The 15,404-nt window shown below is 39.8% G+C and overlaps 1 protein-coding gene across 2 annotated transcripts; it reads left to right on the forward strand.

The window, feature by feature from the left end:
- Positions 1–434: 434 nt before the first annotated feature.
- Serpinb11 (serpin family B member 11) lies at positions 435–11,363 on the forward strand. Of its 2 annotated transcripts, XM_050119726.1 has the most exons (7): positions 435–602; positions 1,537–1,596; positions 3,913–4,032; positions 6,157–6,274; positions 8,203–8,345; positions 8,899–9,054; positions 10,962–11,363. In XM_050119726.1, exons 1-7 carry the CDS (start codon positions 435–437, stop codon positions 11,361–11,363), a joined length of 1,167 nt encoding a protein of 388 aa, XP_049975683.1. The 2 variants fall into 2 exon arrangements, with proteins under 2 accessions (XP_049975683.1, XP_049975685.1); XM_050119728.1 differs by lacking the exons at positions 6,157–6,274; positions 8,203–8,345.
- Positions 11,364–15,404: the final 4,041 nt, after the last annotated feature.

Genomic DNA, 15,404 nt, shown 5'->3' on the forward strand with positions numbered 1-15,404 from the left:
GTGATGTTTCTAGGACTGAACTTTCGGTCCCAACACACTCTTTCCCTAAAGTATCCCATTCTCCAGCATAATCTTTTCTTCTCTCAGGTGCTTCTTTTTAGTTCCTTCATTTTCACTGATGCCATGGCTCTGACTGAGTGGGGAGCTTTGGTCACCTTTCTAGATTTACTTCACATTCTTGGAAGACTGTGCCAAGATGGGGAGAAACCTGTGGCAAGTGTCAGGTTGCTTGTACAGAACGGAGTGGAAAGGTGACACTCTGTCTTGTGAGGCTTATGAATGTGGGCAGTCTGGTGGGAAAACAATTGTTCGAGTTTGTGGAGCATAAGCATTTGGTACACAGACTACAGGAAGGGGATGTCTGAAAGCATAGATGGTAAGCACACAAGGACTGAATCATTTCTTCTCTGTTCTTAGGCATCGCTTGGTAAATCATGAATCCTATCACCACAGCGAATGCTGAATTTTGCCTTGATGTGTTCAAAGAGCTAAGCAGTAGCAATGCGGGAGAAAATATCTTCTTTTCTCCACTCACTGTGTTCTATGCTCTGAGCATGCTCCTGCTGGGTGCCAGAGGCAAGAGTGCTGAACAAATGGAAAAGGTAAGGGTTGGAGGAGAACGTCCCCAGAACCCAGGTATTTTCATGTTCCCACCTCTTGTTTATCAAGTTTTATTTATAAAAATACCATCTTGTGAAATGAAAAGGCATACTTAGATAAGTCATATTTCTGAGAAAGTCAAAAAGTTTTAAATAACAGAATTTAATGCAAGTCAATACAACACATAACTTCTTTTATATCTAAGGCATTCTGCAGTAACTTTTATTTTGGTGCCTTTAATGTAATAGAGAATACATGTGTGGTGCTATTCTTTCCTTCTAAAAATTTTAAACTCTAAATCCTCACACCATTTTAAATAAAATTTAAAAAAGGAATTTATTACTAAGTTTCTTCAGGACTATCCTGTTAGCAGACAGAGATTGTCAACTCCATTTTACAACCAGGAGAACAAAGGAAAGGTGATCTGTCACATGACACCAGCTACCAGGGTCTTTTAAATCGTTTTTATTACTGAAATTTCTAGAAAAATCCCTCCTGACAACTCTTAGGGTAGTTGCATATTTTAACTTTACCGGGAAGCCGTTTGTTCAGGGCTCCCTATAGGCAGTGCTCTACATGGAGGCCTGAAGGGTAGAAAAAGGGCAGAGTGGCTGCAGCAATGGAGTTCAGCTCCTAGAACCTGCCCGACCACCCTTTTGATCTCAGTCTCCCTAACATAAAATAGAAATAGTATTAATTATCAATGAAGTTGTTGGGAGGGTTAAATAAGATGCCCAAAGATTTAACTCAGGACTTGAAACATAACATTATCGCATGTTATCTATCACTAGTGGTCTTGGTCGGAAATGGAAGAGTGATCACAGCTCTCAGGCGTTATAGTTTACACATTACTTTTGTGACCAGTTGACTTCTTTTCTTTTCTTTTCTTTTATTTTATTTATTTTTTTTTTTAGTTGACTTCTTTTCTTTTCCTAGGTGCTCCACTATGACAACTTTTCAGAATTCTTAAAACCAAAGATGAAGGACTTTTATGAGGTATGAGGATATCATTACTGAGATATCACGTACTCTAAGAAATCAAGAAATCATAGTCCATTGCTTTTGGGAATCTATTCTCCATGCCGGGAGCCTCACCCAGCTTTCATGCAGCAGGAGGAGCTTGATCCTGCTACAACTTGATAGACCATGTTTTGTTGACTCCCATGGAAGGCTTGCTTCTTTTAAATGGAGGAGGAGTGGGTGTGGGGGTAGATGGAAGGTGGAAGGAACAGGAGGAGAGGAGGGAGGGGAAACTTTGGTTGGGATGTAAAATAAATGAAAAAAAAATTAATAAAAAAACCCCAAATCATAGTTCAGGAGTAGAGGAGTGGAACCCTCTCTTGGGTCTGTGAGAAAGACAGCTCTGTCTGTAGTCCCCAATCATCTTCTTAATAACCACTGCAGGGGACTGAGTTTAGCACCCAGTAGTAATGACAGCAGCAATGCCTTCCCATCCAAATTGTTAAACTAATCATTGTCATCTTCATGCAAACGTTTCTGTTCTGTGCTTTTGCCTGCTGTTGAGTCTGTCAGACTCACCCATGCATGTAGTTTTGTTAGTCCACTAAGAGCTACTGACAAAGGGCTGCCTGATGTAGCACCATCCATGTTCTTTGAGACAATGGTTCCCACTATTGTCAAAGGAGCAATTCACTCATTTACTTAGAATTCTCACATGGTAGCATTTGTAATAGTGCTTGGGTATATGAATAAATGTACTCTCTCTCTCTCTCTCTCACACACACACACACAGAGAGAGAGAGAGAGAGAGAGGGGGGGGGAGAAAGAGACAGAGACAGAGAGAGAGGGAGATTTTTTTTTTTTAGGCCCACCAACCAGTCCCCAAATTGGGACATGGGGACTTAACATTAGTTATGAGTGCTTGGCCTAGATTGGGCTCATTTCTTGCTAGCTCTTATAACTTAACTCTTTTTCTACATTTTGCCTCAGGGCTTTTTTACCTTTCTTTCTGTATGTTCTACTCTGTGTCTGCTGACTAGTAGCTCTCGCTGACCCTAGACATCTCCCACTCTTCCTCCTTCTCTCCCCTTCTATTGCCCTTCTTGAACCTAGAGTTCTCATCCTACTTATTCTCTCTGCTTGCCAGCCCCACCTATCTCTCTCTGGACCTAGCTCTTGGCCATTCAATGTTTCAATTAGATATACTTATTAAATGGTCATTTATTAGACCATTTAGATGCCTTAGGCAAGCAAGGTGAAACAAGAGCAACACATCTTTTCATATAAACAATACAGCATAAATGAAAGTATACATGCTTGCATCATTAGACAAATACAACACACCTTTGCACAATTAAAGTAATATTCCACAGCATAAGTAAATGTACCACATCTTTACACAGTTAAATATTCTACAACACACACAATCGAAACCTTTTCAGAAACCCTATTTATTAGGAACCATTGTTTAGGAAATGTAGACATCACCTCTTTGGATGGCATCAATGAATTCTTAATCATAAGTCATATGTATGACATTTGTAAACTTTGCAGAATTGCTACTGCATAAAGCAAGTGAATATATTAGATCTTATTAGTGAAGGCTGAAGAGTTTGTTTAAATAGTCATTTAGAAAACTGAAACATTGGTTGGCTGTGGTGGTTCATATTTGTAATTTCAGGAATTAGGAGGCAGAGGCAGGAGGAGATTTGGCAAGTTCAATGCCAGACTGGTACACATAATGAATTCAAGTCAGGGCTACCTAGTAAGACCATGCCCACTAATTGGGAAGAAGGGGTTAACAAGAATCTAAACAAATACAGCATGAATGAATGTAACACATCTTTACATTAGTAAGCAAATGCAACATACCTTTACACAATTAAAGAAATATTCCACAACCTAAACACATGTAACACATCTTTCATGTCATTTAAGAGATGACAGTGGAATATGATCACACAATGCATAAAATATAAGTAACAGACAGTCAAATATATATGTATTTTATATATTTATATATATGAAAGAATAAAAAGACTGAGCATTGAACGTAGAAATATAAATACAGAGGCAGCCACAGAATTTGCATTAGAATCTCTTTGTTCATGAAAGCTTAAGCTTCTGATTTAAACTCTTAGGAGGAGCAAGTAATACTGTTGAGTCTGTAAACAATCTGCTGAGATCATTTTGCTAAAAGAAGTCAAGTAAAATGCTTGAGCAGTTCATCTCTTTGTGTTCACTGCTGTTTATTGAAAGGCAAAAATCTTGATCTGCAGATATTTTCCTTTCATTATTTATAATTCTTCAGTGGCAAAGAACCAATCACTTTTCTTTGTTCACGGCTGCCAGTGCAGCCAAGGTGGAAGGAAGTATTCTGAATTTGGAGCTCTGCTATCCCAAATCAACCAAATGAATTCCCTCAGCATTGCCAACAGAATCTATGGGACGAGGACAATCACATTCCATAAGGTAAGCATGCCCGGGGCCTCTGAATTTCATAGTGTAAAGACAAGGGAGACTGAGAAGAACTTATGGTGGGTGCTTTTTACAATGTTGACTTTGAGCCTAGGGTTTCTGCGAAATGGCTTTATCAGAATTTAGAGTTCTGCAGTATCACACGAAAACCCCTTCTCTGCAAAATCCACAAAACTCTGCAAAAACTAGGGTCTGAGACTTAACACAAAAATGAAGTCATTTGTAAGAATTGCCCTTTATAGATGGGAGGAAAAGAGAGAGCCATTTCTCGTCTTTACAAAGGCACTTGATGGTAGACTATCAAGAGGTATTCAACTAGGAGCCAAAAATGTGAGTTTTCTTTCCATTTATACATATGACTTCTGTCTTTAAAATAAGAGAATTTTTTTTCTAGTTCCACAACTGGAGGTGGGTTTCAGCCATTTAGCGTGTAGCTTCATTGAGTGTTTACTTAATAATCCCCAAGGAAAGTCACTCTTGAACTCATTACAGGTTTTGTTTCATTTCTTTGTGCTATGACAAAGATATAAATCTTCCAATAATTCTAGAGACTACAAAGCAGATTCTGAAAATTTCAGTTGGCAAATGTTTGAGATAATAAGATTTAGATTTGATCCTTATCTAAACTCAAGCCTTCTTCCTGCTATGACCAACATGAAATACTGGTGTCCTTGGTTCATCTCCATCTGATCAAGATTACTGAAGTATTGAAAGGAAGCTTCAAATATTTGTTTGTCTTTCCAGTTTGGTTTCTTAAGCTGTCTTAGGGGAGTCACACAGCTCTAATAGAACCTTTGCACCTGAGGTGATGGAAGCGATTTGACACTATGGAGTCTTCCTTCTACTGTCACAAAAGCTCACAAAAATGTGTTATGTTGAGTCTCTGAGACAATGGAAGTCAAGGGCTATCGCTTTTGAGCTGGTAATTTTCTTCCTCTTTGCCTCTCCCAAACAGTGACAGAGACACAACATAGATAAATGTTAGTTTAGGGAGGTGGTTTTCAGTTGTTCTGGGGGTAAGAGGTCATTTAGTCGCTATATAATTCACCTTCTAACCTTGAGCAGGAAAGCATAGGGACAGGCAAAAGAGCTATTCATATGTAATTCATCATTTTGACTTGATGCATTCGTATAAAAAATCCATGATATAATGAGAAAACATTCAAATGTTTCTGGTATTTTTCTTTTTTCTTTCTTTCTTTCTTTCTTTCTTTCTTTCTTTCTTTCTTTCTTTCTTTTTTTGGAAATCTTTGGATTTAAAGACAAGTGCTCATGGGCATATGGACATCCTTCCATTTAAGTGTATTAGATCAGCAGACTTTTGTCTCCTTGTTAGGACTTTAGAACATTCTGAGCTACAAAGATCTTTCTTGTGTGTGTGTACTCATGTGTATGTATTGCTGTGTGTAACTGTAGGGGTGAGTACCTGAGCCGGGTGAGTACCTGAGCCATGTGTGTATGTGGAAGTCAGAGGATGGCTTTGGGTATCTGTTCTCTCTTGTCATCTTTTCTAAAAGAGGGTCTCTTCCTGTTCAGCACTGCTTACGTTGAATAACCCCGTCACTAGATCCTGGGGATTTCCCTTTTCTCTGCTCTTTTTCTCATTGTAGGAGAACTGGAGTCATGTGCATGGCACCTGGCTTTTGCACGGGTCTGGGGATGCCAACTCTGCTCCTCACACTTGCACAACAAGTGCTTCACTGATGTGAGATGTCCCTCTATATACATGTTGCTTTTGTTGGCTAGTTAAGGAAGCTGTTTCAGCCAATAGTTTAGTAGAATAAAGCAAGGCAGGAAATTCAAGCCAAGATACAGAGAAAAAGAAGGCAGAGTGAAGCAGATGCCAGCCAGCTGCCAAGGAAACATGACATGTAGAAGATGAAGTAAAGCCACGGCTATATGGCAATACATAAATTAATAGAAATTGGTTAATTTCAGATGCCAGAGCCAGGAATATGCCTGAGCCATTGGTCAAACAATGATGTAATTGGTATAGTTTCTGTGTGATTATTCAGGAAATGCAAGTGCAGTCTCCGTCTACATTTCACTCCATGGCCTTCTTTCCAGACCTCTCTGCACTATTTCTGTGCTGACATTCAACTGTCCTTTCTTTTTCAGCAATATTTAAGATGTTCTGAGAGACTGTTCCAAGCCAAGTTGCAAACTGTTGATTTTGAACTGTCTACAGAAGAGACAAGGAGAAGTATTAATACTTGGGTTGAGAATAAAACTAATGGTAAGGATAATTGCGTGTGAACATTTATATGTATCTGTATGTGCACAAAACTTTAATGTCTATCTTATGTGTACAAACTTTATCTGTGCTCCTTTGGTAAAAGTCTTACCTTGCTATGCAAACAAGGAAGCAGAAGTTAACTAGTGTGAATTCTAAATGCAGGTAGATAGATAACAATGAAAAAACTAGAAACATACTTTGGAATACATTTTGTGACCATTCCTCCTAAGCAATATATGGCAGAAGACTCTGAGAAAGTGAATCATTTCTGCTTTAAGGGGATGTCATAAATTCAGCAGATTTTATTAAAATTAATTCACTTCTTCATTCAGAAACATATTTTAAGCATCTGTGCATGTTCATTGTTTTCACATGCTAGTTATGGGGTAGACTCAGGATTATAATGAAAATTAAAACCTTCTTTAGGATTAGAGTTGGGTGCTGTGCCTATCTGTGCTTCATGTCAGATGGCAGGGTACATTCCAAAAGGAGTTTCTAGGTTTCATCACACTGAAAGGCACCAAAGCAGCTTGTCAGAATTTTCACAAAGCAGACAACTTCTGGAACCTTCCAAACAAATTCCTGATTTCAAATATGCCTTTGCTTTAAGTGGTCTTTATATTTGTAATGCACTACTTATCATACACTGCAAGGGTAAGAGGCCCAGAATGGAGGTGCACACCTATAACCCTGGCATATTGCTGAAAAGGCAGGGCAACCTACAATGCAAGTCTGTGATAGCCTTGTCTGCAAAGCAAGTCCAGCACAGCCTGATAGATGGCAAATTACAGACCAGCCTGGTCTACACGGAGTTCTAGAACAGCCTGCTCCATACACTGAGTTCTAGGACAGCCCGGTCTGAACAGTAAGCTCCACCACACCCTGGGCTACAGAGACTGTTATGCAAACAACCCTGTTTAAATTCAGTGGTTCACTTACACAAAGCCTAAAAAATAGAGACTAACTGGGAACAAAAGTTGTTTCAGTGAAAGAGGGAGGAGTTGAAGAAGGATAATAAGGTGAGAAAGACAAAAATTCATTGTATGTATTCATGAAACTGTCAAATAAAAATTCCCCACTATCATAAACACAACAAAATGAGCAAACAAGTAAAAAAGTAAGAAGGGCTGGGAGATAACCTATCAATAAAGAGCTGCTTAGCATGAGAACCCGAGTCTGATGCCTAGAACCTGTGTAGAAAAAGCTGTGTATGGTGCTGCCTACTGTGACCTTTTGGCTGGCGAGCTGAGACAGGCAGAATAACTGGGAGCTCCAGGCCAATAGGAGACCAACTAAGGAGTGACAGTCAGTGATCTCTGACGTCTATGTGAATACACACAGGCATACTCACACATGTACACACACTTTCCCACACCCATGGGTAATTTAATTTAATTAAAAAGTCTGTGTGTGTGTGTCGGGGTGGGGGTGCGCGTGCATGCACACGTGCATCATGCATGTGCCAAGGTGCTCTTGTGGAGATCAGAGAATGACTGGGAGTCAACTTATTCATGTCTACCATGAGTTCTCTTGATAGAGTGGGAGACTTGAGTAGTAAGTGCTTCCACCTGCTAAGGCAGTTCTCACCTTCCTAATGCTGAGATCCTTTAACACACAGTTCCTCATATGTGTGACCTCCAACCATACAATTATTTTGTTACAACTTTATAACTTCAATTTTGCTACTGTTATGAATTGAAATGTAAATATCTGACATCCAGGATATCTGATTTGCAAGTCCCAAAGGGATTGTGACCCCTAGGTTGAGACCTACTGTGCTAAACCATCTTGTTCACCTGGGGTGGGGTGTGATCTTTTAAATACAAACTATAGAAGTTATTGTCTGAGAAAACAACTTTTGCAAATACCTATTATCAGCAAGTTAATCTAAATAAAATCACCTTTTCTTTTATTTGTTTTATTACAAGGAAAAGTCACAAACTTATTTGGAAAGGGTACAATTGATCCCTCCTCTGTCATGGTCCTAGTGAGTGCCATATATTTCAAGGGACAATGGAAAAATAAATTCGAGAAAAGAGATACAGTAAAAGCTCCCTTTCACATAAGTGTGGTAAGTATTTCATTTTCAAACTGATGACAAGTCTTGGAAAACTGCAATAATTTAAGCACAATTCAGAAAAATTTCATGGAAACATTGCTGTAGTTAGCTGAAGGCTTTTACTTTTCAGAATGTGAGTAACTTTTCTCACTAGACATGAGGCTGGACAGACTCCCTGAAAACTGGAAACCTTGTCTCTTCCCAGTGTTCTACCCTGGAAGCCTTGAGGTTCACATGATGGTTGCTTCCTGTACAACTAAGCTGTTGTCCCTGGCAGTATCTACATGGCTTAGAAGAGATAATGAGCCTCCCGTTTGATTCCCAACATAAGTCATTTTAGCTAGACTCTGTGTTTTTAATTAAAGACCCCAATCATCCCTATATTATTATACTTCTATAGTCTCTAATTTTGACTTATTTTAAGATTACAAAATTGATAACCTGTGCAAAGGAAAGTAATGAAAGAGTGCAGTTAACAGTTACACTTTAGAATACAAAAATTCCTATTGTAAAAATAAAGTAGACATACATATTAACTGCTTAAACACAATCTTTTTAAAAATAGGGTAAAAGTGCAGTTGTGGACATGATGTACCAGACTGGAACGTTTAAGCTGGCCTTCATAAAGGAACCACAGATGCAAGTCCTTGAGCTGCCCTATGCCAACAACAATCTAAGAATGATCATCTTGCTTCCAGTAGGCACGGCGAATGTAAACCAGGTAGAGGCCCAGCAGTGCCACCTGCACCCCGCATATGTGTGAGTGAATGCATGTGGCTGTTTGTGTGTGCATGTATGTGTGCACGCACACTGTTACACAATACTCTGTGTGTACTGTGATATCTGTATGAACAGTCATGGGCTCATGACTAGGCTTAGTAGACTTTCCCCAGGAGTTGTAGATTAAGGATGATTCTTGCCCTTTAGGACTATATTTAGGCAAGACAAGCACTTCATTTATTGAAAAAGTCACATAGGTTCACCACGTTATACAATATAAATGTATGTACATATTCTTCATGAGACAGTGGACCTCGTTCTGCAATGATGATTTGTCATGCTGATGAGATTCCTGGGCCCTAGAGAGTTATTAAAGCCTTGCTAAGGGGAAGTGTTCTGGTCTAACCACAGGATAACCGTTTATTTATTTTTTCCAACCTGATTTGGTAAGGAAATAACACCACAGCCAGGGAAGAAAGATAGCAGTGGCAGAAATTGGGATTCAGTCTCCTTTCCCTGGTTGTAGTCAAAGGTTCTTAGCACAGAGAGACCTGGAAGTGATGATGGCATCTTACCCCAACCTAGCCACGACCTACCTAGTACTGCAGAACAGTGCATAAAATGAGGTTTCTTAGGAGAACAGCTATGGCTCTGGGACTGGGGAAGTTGATTCATACAGCAGGGTGGCCACAGTCAGTTCCTAAGTCAGCCAGTGACTAACAGTTGGCACGGTTGTTTCCTGAAAGAGCCTGGTTGGGCTATATGCATTTGGATTAGAGAGTGAGATGGATGCCAGTTCAGAGGGAGCTGGAATAGGAGAAGCCTAACTGCACTGTAGTAATACATATGCTTACAAGTGTGGCCAGTTCAGAGGGGATTAAGACCCAGGGAACTTGCAGTTAGCTGGGGTAGAGGATGCTAAAGTCAGCAATTTGGAAGCAGTTTAAACTTCTCTTAAAGTCATGAGCAAACTATGGAAGCTATGAATTAGAATGAAGAAGCTGGGGGTGATGTTCCTAGAGAACTCTCTCCATGTGAATTTCACTAGATGTATAGAAGATGGGCAGATAAAGTGAGAAGACCCTGATCCAGGGAGAATATGAGCACACGTCAGTGTGCTAACTATGAGGCAGTTGAGATCTGTTTGCTTTTATTATAACTCGGATTAGACCTAGCAAATGAAAATAATAGAAAGATACTTTGACAGAAAATCTACCTTTATTTTGTATTATGAGAATGGGAAGGTAATAAAATGTATTGAACTTTGGAACATGATAACAATAAAAATGATACAGTATATAATGCTATAGAGGATTTTCTGTAGGGCATTAAATACCCAATGTTATTATTTAAATGACAGACAAAAATAATGAAGCTTGATTCTATTATGAGAAGTCAGTAGCTGGGACCATTTGGGAAACCAAGTACATATGTCAGAAAGAAGTACAAAGGCATTAAGGAGAGCATGTATCATGTTGAACTTGGAGAAACATAACAGAAAGAGGAAAGGGCACCAGGGAGATTGAAGCCATTAGGAGTGGGACAAAGTGATCTGGCATCTTAGAAGCCAAATGAGAACTAAGTTCATAAAGATGTGACTCCAAATTTCAGATGTGAGGGCCAAGAAGAAATGGTGGATTGATTCAGGAAGCAGGCACAGAATGATGCCAGGGCAATAAGCAGGGAGGCTTAGGTAAAGGCTAACTGTTGAGGGAAATCAAAAATGTGCACTGAGAAAGTCAGTGAGGGAATATAGAGGAGACATAGGCAACAGGAAGGGAAGGTCTGACGTGTGTTATAGGCTGAGAAGCCAGCAAGAAGCTGGACAGTTCTCAATGTGAATTACAGAAACATCTGCTTTACTCAGAAGCTATGTTTTGGCTCATGTGTCTGTATTTTGACTCTTAGATAGAAAAACACCTGAACGTGAAGATGCTTCAAGAGTGGACCAACTCTTCTAACATGGTGGAGAGAGAAGTGGATGTTCACATTCCCAAATTCAATCTTGCAGTAAAATATGACCTAAACTCCCTATTGAAATCCCTAGGGATGCGGGACATCTTCAGCGTGGCCACAGCTGATCTCTCTGGAATGTCACCTGACAAAGGCCTATATTTATCCAAGGTTGTTCACAAGTCCTACGTGGATGTCAACGAGGAAGGCACTGAGGCAGCGGCGGCCACTGGGGAGAGTATCGCTGTGAAGCGCCTCCCGGTCACAGTTCAGTTCACAGCAAATTCTCCCTTCCTGTTCACTATTCAGGATAAGTCTGGCAATATTTTATTTACTGGCAAGTTGGTTTCTCCGTAGACAGAGGGCCTTGTGGCAGCCTCAGAGATAGGTAAAATGGACAGGACCCAAGGGGCCAACAGTTTGCATTTTAGCATTTGTATGTCTGCAAAGCAGGTCTATCAGATGGTAGATCTTCTGACTCTGTGAGCTAGTGAACCTCAGACTAGAGCAGTCACGGTAAAAGATAGATTTACACCAGCAGTTTTCTGGATTTCTTATTTTTGAGACCTCATTTGAGTAATGAGTAACATGATTGAATTAGAGAAGGGCTGGATATTTTGAGTTTTCTTATTAGTGAGATTGTGAATGAGTTTCTACGTTAGATTGACATTTAAATATAAATTTCCTGCATGCATAAATATAGTAGTGTGAATTTTCGTTCAGACCTCTACATTGCTCATAATAAATGGACACAGTGCTTTAAACTCTGAGGACGGAATATCCTGTGTCAGTTAGTTAACTGAGGGGCTGAGCTTTCTCATTCAGCAAACATTTTTCCCTTTTCCTAAAAAAGAGTCTTTGACAATTTACATGTACATAATGAATTTTGGTCATTTTCATCCTCCCTCACTGTTGTCTCTCATACTCCTCTCTTTTCCTTGGAAACCTTTCTTCTTTCCCATAATTCCTCCTCCTCCATCAATCTTTCCTTTGTGAGCCACTGAGTTTAAATGAGGGTTACTGGCATAAGAAGTGTGGGTGAGAGACTGTTTCCTGGAGCACAGGGAGGGAGAAGAAGGTGGCCTCCAGTGCCCTGCTTACTGTTTCTGCTACAGTTCCTTGGGAAGAGTCTTCTGAGCTTCTTCTACACCTGTGATAAAATGTTTATGTGTTGATGGACCTGACTTTGTGCAGTAGCCATGACAGCAGAGACTTCCTGAGGGCGTGACTCCAGGAGACGTGTTTCACAGCCCCCATACTCAAGCTTCTGCTTTAACCCTTTCTGCCCCTCTTCCTGACCCTTGCAAGGCTATGATGCAGATGTCTTGTTTGGGCTGAGTACTCATAGTCACCTGTTCTAAGCACTGCCATTTCTGGCCAAACCCTACTGGTTAAACTATATAATACATTTATTATGATTTAAATAACAGCAATTCTGTAAATATAATTCTCAGAAGAACAAAAGATATCAGTTGGGTGTTTTCATCTTAGAAAGAGCTTTTGTATTTTCTACCAAAGACACCACAGAACAATAACCAAATGATAGGCATCACAATGCAATGGTATGATACATGAAGGTCTGAACTATTATGATGGATGTGTGTTATGTGGTTTTTCCTCAGGGGACTGGGACAAATACCTATCTATTCACACCAGAAAAGGCACTGATGACAAAGCAAGGGAATAATTCTACCCATACCTAGCTTAGTGAACCGGTGAGTTTGTTAGGGATTACTTATTTGGGTGGAAAGGTTCATTTATGACCATTACTTACACAAAGGCATCTATATCACCATAAAAGCCCATCTCAGGATGGGTGACAGCTCATGAACACTTTATCCCTGGACCTTTCTCCCTGACACTGAGGCAGCTTGGCTAGTCAGAAAGCCTTGTTTCCCAGCAATTGTCAGTGTTTATATAAAAATGGAGAGGGGTCTTGTGAACTTGTGAATTTTGTAAGTTTCAGGAGCTTTGTAAGACTTGTGATTTCATTTATTTCCTGAGTCTTAATGAGCCTCCATCCCTCCAAGAACATTTCAGTTCATATGAAATAACTATACAACACTGCAGAAAAAGAAAGACTTTTTTGGTAAACACACCAAAGAGGTCATACAGCCCAGGAAAGACTGTGTCCTAGAATCTATTCCTGGCTAGACAGGAGCACAGAATAACTTCACCACACAGACCATTGTTATGATTTGGCTGTTTCAGGTGCCAAAGGCTCTGGTATGAGAAGTCTTGGTTGATAGCTGACAGTGCTGTGGTGCCCTTGGAGAGTAGTGAAATACTTAGGAAGAGGGGCCTACCAGAAGAATGCCAGGTCAGTGACAGCATGATCCCAAAGATGTGATTCTCTCCAATAGTTTAAGAACCTCAAAGTAGGATCTCTTGAAGGTGTGGGAAAGAAGTTAAAAGACAAAATCAAAGCTGAAGGTAATTATTGTGGGTAAGTTTCAGAAATATTGATGTAGACACCAGGCAATGATGTGGGACTTAGAAGAACTGTGACTAAGCCTATCCTGGAAATTGAGGTGAGAGGGATATGAAATGGAGAGTGGTATATCAGACACTGGACTCCTTCTGTAGACTTTCCTTGTAGAGTGGGGTCGGAGCTTGTGTAGTAAATGGTTAGTATAGGATGACCTAGACTAATACACAAAACCACTACCGTGTGCTCTAGAGAATCCTTAACTAAAGATAACATAAACTCTTCTGTCTCCAAAAATAATACTTTACATAACATATGTATCTACATATGTATAATAAATGATATACAGAGAGAGAGAGAGAGAGAGAGAGAGAGAGAGAGAGAGAGAGAGAGAGAGAGAGAGAGAGAGAGAGAGAGAGAGCAAGAGGAAATGATTCATGCCATCTTTTAGCTTTAGAATGGGGGGGGGAGAGTTTCCTGTGTTAGAGGATTTCAGTCTATTTTCCCTTAAGACCTTCAATTGATTCCATGATGGCACCTATTCTATGGAAGATAATCTGCTTTACTCAAAGTATACTGATTCAAATGCTAATCTTAGGTTAACAATACCACCACAGCAGCATCTTGGCTGATGCTTGGCCAAATAAATCACTGCATCCTGAGGCCCAGGCAAGTGGACTCAAAAAATTAAAAATCATTGGGACTGGAGAGATGGTTTAGTAGTTAAGATCATTTGCTGTTCTTCCAAAGGTCACGAGTTCAGTTCCTAGCACCCAGGCTGAGTAGTCCACAGAATGGGAGAGAATCTTTGCCAGCTATACATCTGACAGATGATTAATACCTGGATAAATAAATACAAAACCAAAGAGTTAAAATAAAATAAAGACACATTTAAAAATGGGCTATGGATCTAAAAAGAGAATTCCAACTAGAAGAAATAAAAAGAATGAGAAATATCTCAAAGTGCTTATCATCCTTATCAATCAGGGAAATGAAATTTAAAACAACTCTGAGTTTTCACCTCACCCCAATCAGAATGGTTAAAATCAACAAAATAAGTGACAAAAAACCCTGGTGAGAATGTGGGGAAAGAGGAACCCTCATTTATTGTTGGTGGGATTACAGACTGGTTCAGTCACTCAGCAAATCAGTGTGGAGATCTGTGGCGCCTGTACCACCTGGAACCACGATTGTGTGAGGGACTGGGGATTAAAGAACACACAGAGACATGGGTCACTCTTGAAGCAAGAGTGCCAATTTTATTATGTTTCCAGACAGCTTATATAGTGCTATCTTTGACTAATGGTCAAGCCCTAGCTCTGGGATTTTCCACTGCAAGCCCACCAGAAACCACTTCCTTGGTATCAGAAACTCATGAGGGTTCCATGCTCAGAGCAGCTGCAAACATAGGAAAACAAGTTGTTTACTCCAGCAGGCAAGAGGTCATAGAAAGTTCAGGGTCTGAGGGTCTGTATCTCCCAACAGAAATCTCTCAAAAAGCTAAATATGAGTTTATCATATGACCCAGATATACAACTCCTTGGCATTTGCCCAAAGAACTGATGTCTTTCTCCACATATATGTGCATAGTTATGTTCATAGCCATGGTATTCAAAATAACTAGAAAGTGAACAAACTCTAAATGCTCTCCCTCTGACAAATGGGCAATGAGAACATAGTTCAGATAGATAGACCCTATAAAGAAAAAGGAAATCATAAAGTTTGTCAGTTAGTGGATGGAACTGGAAAATATATAAAGTGAGGAAACATACCTAGAAAGACAAACTCTACATCTTCTCTCTCATTTGTGAACTTAAAGTCTCTTTAGCAGAAGGGAGATCATGTCTGGTCATGTAAATGTACCACTACCTGTGGCTAGTGAGGTCACAGATCTCAAGAGGAGTCTTAATTACAAAATACTTATCATATACCATCAGATAAGTAAGTGTGTTGCTCTCCCCTCTCATCAA

The sequence above is a fragment of the Alexandromys fortis genome, unplaced genomic scaffold (assembly GCF_014885135.2).
Source record: "Alexandromys fortis isolate MF-2015 unplaced genomic scaffold, M_Fortis_MF-2015_v1.1 scaffold_96, whole genome shotgun sequence".
NCBI lineage: Eukaryota > Metazoa > Chordata > Mammalia > Rodentia > Cricetidae > Alexandromys > Alexandromys fortis.